This window comes from Mus pahari, unplaced genomic scaffold (genome assembly GCF_900095145.1).
Source record: "Mus pahari unplaced genomic scaffold, PAHARI_EIJ_v1.1 scaffold_10496_1, whole genome shotgun sequence".
NCBI lineage: Eukaryota > Metazoa > Chordata > Mammalia > Rodentia > Muridae > Mus > Mus pahari.
In genome coordinates this window covers 20,468-28,248 of record NW_018392065.1, presented here as the reverse complement: position 1 = coordinate 28,248, position 7,781 = coordinate 20,468, and the positions used below count along the sequence as shown (strand labels likewise).

Genomic DNA, 7,781 nt, shown 5'->3' with positions numbered 1-7,781 from the left:
AGCTTCTAATGAGATGATCATGTACTTTTCTCAGGTTTTTCATATTGTGGATTACATTGAGAGAATTTTGTATATTGAGCCATTGCTGCATATCAGAGATGAAACCCAGTTGATCATAGTACATGATATTTTCAATGCCCTTTCAATTCCTCTGCAAGTACTTTATTGAGTACTACAAGGGTGTGAGGGATGATGTGATTTGAGCTATAGTAAAGTTTCTTTTCAAATACTGGTGCCCTTGAATTGGAGGCATAGTTGTTAAGAATTGAAATATAATATTGGTATATTTTTCTTTAATAAGTATGAAGTCCACTTCCTCATCTCCTTTTTGCGATTTAGTTGGAAGTCTATTCTGTTAGATGTTACCTTAACTATCTTCTTGAATATTGGCTTGGAAATTCTTTCAAGGCCTTTATTCTGAGATAATGTCTATCTTTGATGTTGAGGAATATTTGCATTATGCAGCCACATTTTTTATCATAATTTTGTGGACATTTTAATTGGTCAGGTTATTTTACAGGGAATCATGTCCATTGATAATGAGAAATATCAATGATTAATAATTGTCAATTTGGGGACTAGAGAGATAGCTCAGCACTTAAGAACACTGACTGTTTTTCTAAGGGTCCTGAGTTCAAATCCCAACAACCACATGGTGACTCTCAACCATCTGTAATGAGATCTGACACCTTCTTCTGATGTGTCTGAAGACAGCTACAGTGGACTTACATATAATAAACAAATCTTTAAAAAATAATTGTTAATTGTTGTTATTTTGTTTTAGGTATTGATGTTGGTAGTGGTGGTGGAGTGCATGGTTGCCTTGCTTCTTTTGTTATACTGGTGTGAGACTATTTATTGACTGAATTTTCAGAGATACATTTGACCCCCTTCAGTTAGAATTTTTCAACTAGTACCTTCTGTACTTTGTCTTTCTCGTGGAATATCTTGTTTTCTTCATCTCTTGCGATTGTAAGCTTTGATGGGTGTAATACTATTCATGGCTGTCTGTGGTCTCTTGTCATCTAAACTAAATCTACCCGAGCCCACCTGGCTTTTAATGTGCCTCTTGAGAAATCAGATTTAATTCTATTAGGTGTGCTTTCATATATTACTTCTTGGCACTTCCCCTTGTGGTTTTAATCTTTTTGTAGTTATTGTCTTCCTTTTTCTTTTCTTTTGTATATTTAGTGTTTTGATTATTATGTAGCAGGAAGGTATACTTTTCTTGTCTTTTTTGGTATTCTATAAGCTTCTTGCATGTTTAAAGGCATCTCTTTCTTTAGGTTAGGACACTTTTATTCTGACTTTGCTAAAATATCCTGGATTTTTTACCTGAGCATTTTCTATTTCTTCTATTTCTTTGAGTTTAAAGTTTGTTCTTTTTATATTGTTCCAGTTTTCCTGGATGTTTTTGTCCAGAATATTTTTAATTTGGCATTTTATTTGAAGGAAGTATCTATTTTATTTATGCTGTCTTCTTTTTGCTTATACAAATACATTTTTCTTAATCATTTTATTTATTTCAAATGATATCTCCCTTCCTGGTTACCCCTCCACAAGACCCCCCCCATCACATCCCCCCTCATCCCCCTACTCTTTACCTCCATAAGGGTGCTTTCCCACCCACTCACCCACTCCTGCCTCACCCCTCTAGCATCCCTGTACACAGGGAATCATGCCTCTTTCCCCTCCCATTAATCTCAGATAAGGCTATCTTCTGCTACATATGTATCTAGAGTCATGGCTCACTTCATGTATAATCTTTGGTTGGCACTTTAGTCCCTGGGAGGCCTGGGTAGTCCAGTTACTTGGCGTTGTTCTTCGTTTGTGGTTGCAATCCACTTCAGCTCCTTCAGTACTTCCCCTACCTCTTCCATTGGGGTCCCTGGGTTCAGTCCCTACAGAAACAGCAAAACTAATAACTGACAACTAAGCTATCACTTTACACTCTGCAAGTTTGGCAAGCAACAATCTAATATAGTGACAAAACTTCACACAATGTACCCCAACATAGAGACTTCTCACCAATCCTGATCCTCTTTAGTGTTTTCTTAAGGACAAATTTGTGGGATACTAGACCATGCAAGAAACATAGTAAGGTGGAGTATGTCTGAGAACTCGGCTCCCAGGCACCCACCTGAGATTGTACACATCTCCTTACTCCCTACTAGACTCCTGAACTGGATATGTGCCACACTTCCCAAATAAGGAAATAAGACCGGTGGTCACACATCCCAAAACAGAGTTCTCCATACTAATGAGATACCTAGAGGCTCTGCGGGTTTCCACAATAAGATTGCCTTCCTAGACATTCCTTCTTGCAAAAGGTATTTAATATCTGGTCCATCCCAAGAAGGTAGTATTTTCCGGGATGTACAAAAAATAAAGTTTGTTCAAAAGCCAAAGCTTGACACATAAATTGAATTCACTAAATGAGCTCTTTCATAATAGTCTCAACTATTTTACATAGTTTTGGATATTGGAAGACAAGAAGCATGGATAAGTTGTGAAGAAATCTATTTCATTCTATGGCAGAATTATGTTGTACTTCCACATTGGGAAGCCAGAGACAGCAAACTCTCTTGGATCTATAATGAACAAGTTGGGCTCTTTAGTATCTCATCAACTACAAATGTCATAGCATATCATTTGAAAGGAAGAATTCGTTGACTGACATAAAACTGTGTATTCTAAACTAACATGAGCTTTCAAAATATAGAAGCCTTTGCCCTAAAGTTGTAGGTAAAAGAATTGTGAGTTCCCCATTTGAATGCTGTGATACTTCTATGCAGGATGAATATACAAAACTACCAGCTTGTTTTGGCCATGATATTTGCCATCAATGAAATCAACTTGAACCCCCATATTTTACCAAACACAACTCTGGGACTTGAGATTTGCAATCTGCCAGTTCGTGAAAGGAGCATTCTGAAGAGTGTATTCTATTGGCTCACAGGTTTGAGCAAATCAGTCCCTAATTACAACTGTCGAAAAGAGAGCAAATCAGCTGCTGCACTTACTGGAATATCATGGAAAACATCTGAAAACATTGGGATGCTGTTGGATCTTTACAAATTTCCTCAGGTGAGTAGAAAGGATGTGAGTGGTGGGCAGGCAGGTCTCTTTTCTCAGAACTAGCTGGTTGCAAAATGAAAGGGAGCTATTTTGATTAATTGACATAAAAGAGACAATACAAAGACATATGAAGCATATTCTTCTTTTTTACATTTACATAGACTAAGAAGGATGAACAATACACAAGGGAAATTAAAACTTTGAGACTTTTCAATATTTTTTCTAGAAACACTCAGGAGGTGAAATGTGACATTAAGAATTACTCAGCAGAGTATGAACTTTATAACTTAAATCTGTTTTTTTAAGACTAAGACTGTTTGAATGGCAATTCTTGTTTTCCATTTTAAAATAATGTATTCCTTTCAGCTTACTTTTGGGCCTTTTGATGATGTAAAGATTGACAAAAACCAGTTTCCATCTCTGTACCAGGTGGCTCCCAAAGACACAGCTCTTTTGTCTGGTATAGCCTCTTTGATGCTTCATTTCAGCTGGACCTGGGTGGGGCTGCTCATCACAGATGACCACAGAGGTGCTCAGTTTTTATCAGATTTTAGAACAGAGCTGGAAAAGAATAAAATATGCATAGCTTTTGTGGAAACAGTAACATATATAGGAGAAGCAATAATTCATACACTAACCTATACTCAGGTGCATATTCTAGAGTCATCAGCAGATGTGATTGTAACTTATGGGCCCACTGATTTTCTGTTATGTGTAATGACTACTGTGTATAGAAAACACAAAATGAACAAGGTTTGGGTTGTAAATTCAAAATGGATTGGCAAAGAATATAACCAATATACCATGTTAGATATGTTCCATGGAGCTCTTACTTTTTCACCCCATCATGGGGAGATTGGTGGTTTCACAAATTTTGAGCAGGAAGCCACCCCTATCAATTACCCAGAAGATATTTTTCTTCATATCTTTTGGTCCTTGTATTTCGATTGCTTAGTATTGCATTCTGAATGTAAAATCTTTGAAAACTGTGTGCCCAATGCCACTTTGGAATTGTTGCCAGGGAGAGTTTTTAAAATGGTCATGACTGAAGAGAGTTACAATGTGTACAATGCTGTGTATGCAGTGGCTCACAGTCTCCATGAGAAGAATCTCAATCAAATACAAGTTCAACCACAGGCAAATATTGATAGGACTCTGTTATCACCCTGGCAGGTAATGTGCCTTTCTATATATCTTAAATTCACCAACATGACATCAGATGCTTTAAAAGCTCTCAAACTAGTGATGCTATATTATTTTTTCCATTCAATAATCTATAAGACATAGAGTATATTTCGGTGCTTACATATCAATGTACTCCAATGTCTATGTACATGATGAGTGGGCTTGTGGAAGATTGCATTTCACAGAATAATTCTGCTTTTGGAAGAAATAGCAGAGATATTTCTCTTAGTAATTCCTCAGTGGAAAGACAAGGTTTTCATTGATGTACCATGCCCTGAAGAATCTTGATGACCTAGAGTGGGGAAACACACAGGGGAGGCTCTACCATCTCAGAGGAGAAGGTGATAGGTGATTGGGGAAAGTGGTGTGCAAGGGATAAGCCTGAAAAGAGGACCTGCAATCAGGATGGAATTGAATAATGAAAATTAAAAGAATACAAAATACAAAAAGGAAAATCTAGATTCAAATTATAGAATATTTAGGAAGAAGAATGGTAATTGTCAGGGAAAAGGTGATTAGAGGGTAAAGACAATGGAACTGTTGGTTAGAGGACACCTTACTATAGATAAATAAGCATGACATACCATTAGGTGTGATGTGTGGTCATAGTTGTCAATTTGACTACATCTTGAATTACCTAAAACCCAAGTGCCTGGCTGATGGGTATCATGGAGTTGTCCTGTTCTAGCTGTCTTGAGAGGCATGAGTCATGAGGCTTTGGGGCCTTAAGTCTTTTCATCCTGGAAAATTTTGTGTGCCTTTTAATTCTTAGGTACCATAGGCACTCTCTAAATCAGTGAAGCATACAGGCCAAATGTGTGCCTCTGATTTCCATAGAAGTTAACAAACATTTAGATCTTGGCTACCAATTATATTGTTAGGCTGTCTTGTCCAGTTTGCAAACTGCCATCGAATCCTATGTTGATGAGTTTATAAAACAATTGTTTAAAATAAATATTTTCAGTCTTCCAAATAAACCAAAACAGAAATCCAGGCTTTCATGTGCATTTTACACAAAATATATCCAAAATTCCTATATTCAATTAGAATATTTATGTGCTCTAAACCACTCCTGATTATCCACCAAACTCAAGTAACCTCATCTTAAATATTGAGGCTTTGAAATATTCAGGAAATATAAGGATATATCTAGATTTCGAAGAAGATAAGATCTGTTTACTTCATAGTGCTTGAACATTTGGTAGTACTTGGAATATTAATGAGATAATTTTTCTAAATGTAGCAAAGTAATGGGCCCCTGTCAAAGTATTATACCTATTCTTGGAATTGTATTTTATTCCATTGGATAATAGTGATAGAAATGAAATAGTTTGAATCTTAAAAAAAGAGACAAAGAGTTGTGATTTGTTTTCTATGCAATCATTGATCGTGTAGTACTGCTTGGCATATTGAATTCTATACAAACTTTCTATAAGAAACTAAATTATATTTATTTTTACTAAGCTTTCCTTTGTTCAATCCCATAGATAATTAATTAAAACAGTGTTAACATGATACATTACTATCAGGAAATAACTCCTATTTTTAATTCAGTTATAAATCTAAAACTTCAATTTCATCATAGGATTTCACGTATCTTTTAGCTTCACCCTTTTCTGAAGAATATTCAAGTGAAAAATTCTGTTGGTGACCATGTNATTCCTATATTCAATTAGAATATTTATGTGCTCTAAACCACTCCTGATTATCCACCAAACTCAAGTAACCTCATCTTAAATATTGAGGCTTTGAAATNTTCAGGAAATATAAGGATATATCTAGATTTCGAAGAAGATAAGATCTGTTTACTTCATAGTGCTTGAACATTTGGTAGTACTTGGAATATTAATGAGATAATTTTTCTAAATGTAGCAAAGTAATGGGCCCCTGTCAAAGTATTATACCTATTCTTGGAATTGTATTTTATTCCATTGGATAATAGTGATAGAAATGAAATAGTTTGAATCTTAAAAAAAGAGACAAAGAGTTGTGATTTGTTTTCTATGCAATCATTGATCGTGTAGTACTGCTTGGCATATTGAATTCTATACAAACTTTCTATAAGAAACTAAATTATATTTATTTTTACTAAGCTTTCCTTTGTTCAATCCCATAGATAATTAATTAAAACAGTGTTAACATGATACATTACTATCAGGAAATAACTCCTATTTTTAATTCAGTTATAAATCTAAAACTTCAATTTCATCATAGGATTTCACGTATCTTTTAGCTTCACCCTTTTCTGAAGAATATTCAAGTGAAAAATTCTGTTGGTGACCATGTGGTTCTGGACTGGAAAAGGAAGGCAGATCCAGAGTATGATATTACCAACTTTGTGAGCTTCCCAGCAGGTCTGCCACTATTAGTGAAAGTGGGTACATTTATTCCCAGTGCGTCCAACGGGAAACAATTGTTGATATCTGAATATATGATTACCTGGCCCATAGGATTTACAGAGGTGTGTTTCTAATATAAGTAAATATTATATGTTTATGGATGTAGTGACTCTTGATTGTTAATATTTGCCCTACCAATACACTCATAACTATTAAGAGTTTTACTGATTCCTTATTTTGGTGGTTGTGTTTTAAATATATTTAAATTATCTAATCATTTTGTTCCTTAAAAAAAGGATATCAATAACTACATTCTGACATCATTGTAACAAAAGAAATATCAGGATATTTATATTGACTTCCAGAGTCACAGGTAAATTTTTTTTCAAAATAACATAAATTGGACTTCCCTGAGAAGAGGAATCTTACTATGTATGGATAGTATTTCTGAACTGCTTTCATCAAGCAAAACAAGTAAAGTATTGTCCTAAAACAGGGCATATACACAAGGAACCATTAAAATGAGAGTGGAGATATTTAACTAATTTATTAAAAAATGGGCTGAGAAATAAATTAGTGAAAAAACACTCTTTCCAATAGCCACAAATAATATAAAATATCTTGGTATAACTCTACACAAACAAATCAAAGACTTGTATGAAAATAAATCCAAGACCCTGAAGAAATAAGTTGAAGAAAACATAAGAAATTGGAAAGATCTTTCACCTTCATTGATGACTTTGATTAACCTATTAAAACTGGGCAAGTTTAAGTGTTACCAAAATCCCACAAAATTAACAAAGGAATCTACGGATACAATGTAACTCCTTAGTTAGAGTCACACCAAGGTATTTTATATTATTTGTGACTATTGTGAAGGGTGTTGTTTCCCTAATTTCTTTCTCATCCCATCTGTCCTTCATGGAGAGGAAGGTCACTGATTTGTTTGAGTTAATTTTATATCCAGCTACTGCACCTGATAAAGCTGTTTATCAGGTTTAGAAGTTCTCTGGTGGAATTTTTAGGGTCATTTATCATCTAGAAATAATGATATTTTGACTTCTTCCTTACCAATTTGTATCCCCCTTAATCTCCTTCTGTTGTCGAATTGCTCTGGCTAGGACTTAAAGTACTATATTGAATAGGTAGGGAGAGAGTGGGCAACCTTGTCTAGTCCCT

General features: G+C 35.0%; 1 protein-coding gene across 1 annotated transcript in view; it reads left to right on the top strand.

Annotated features, from left to right (window-relative positions):
- The window catches only part of LOC110314821 (vomeronasal type-2 receptor 116-like), a 32,567-nt gene that overhangs the window by 7,082 nt on the left and 17,704 nt on the right, over positions 1 to 7,781 (top strand). Inside the window, exons 3-5 of the mRNA XM_029534642.1 lie at positions 2,796 to 3,087; positions 3,445 to 4,251; positions 6,497 to 6,724. Of these exons, the coding sequence (XP_029390502.1) occupies positions 2,796 to 3,087; positions 3,445 to 4,251; positions 6,497 to 6,724 (1,327 nt within the window). The remainder of the gene's footprint in view (positions 1 to 2,795; positions 3,088 to 3,444; positions 4,252 to 6,496; positions 6,725 to 7,781) is intronic.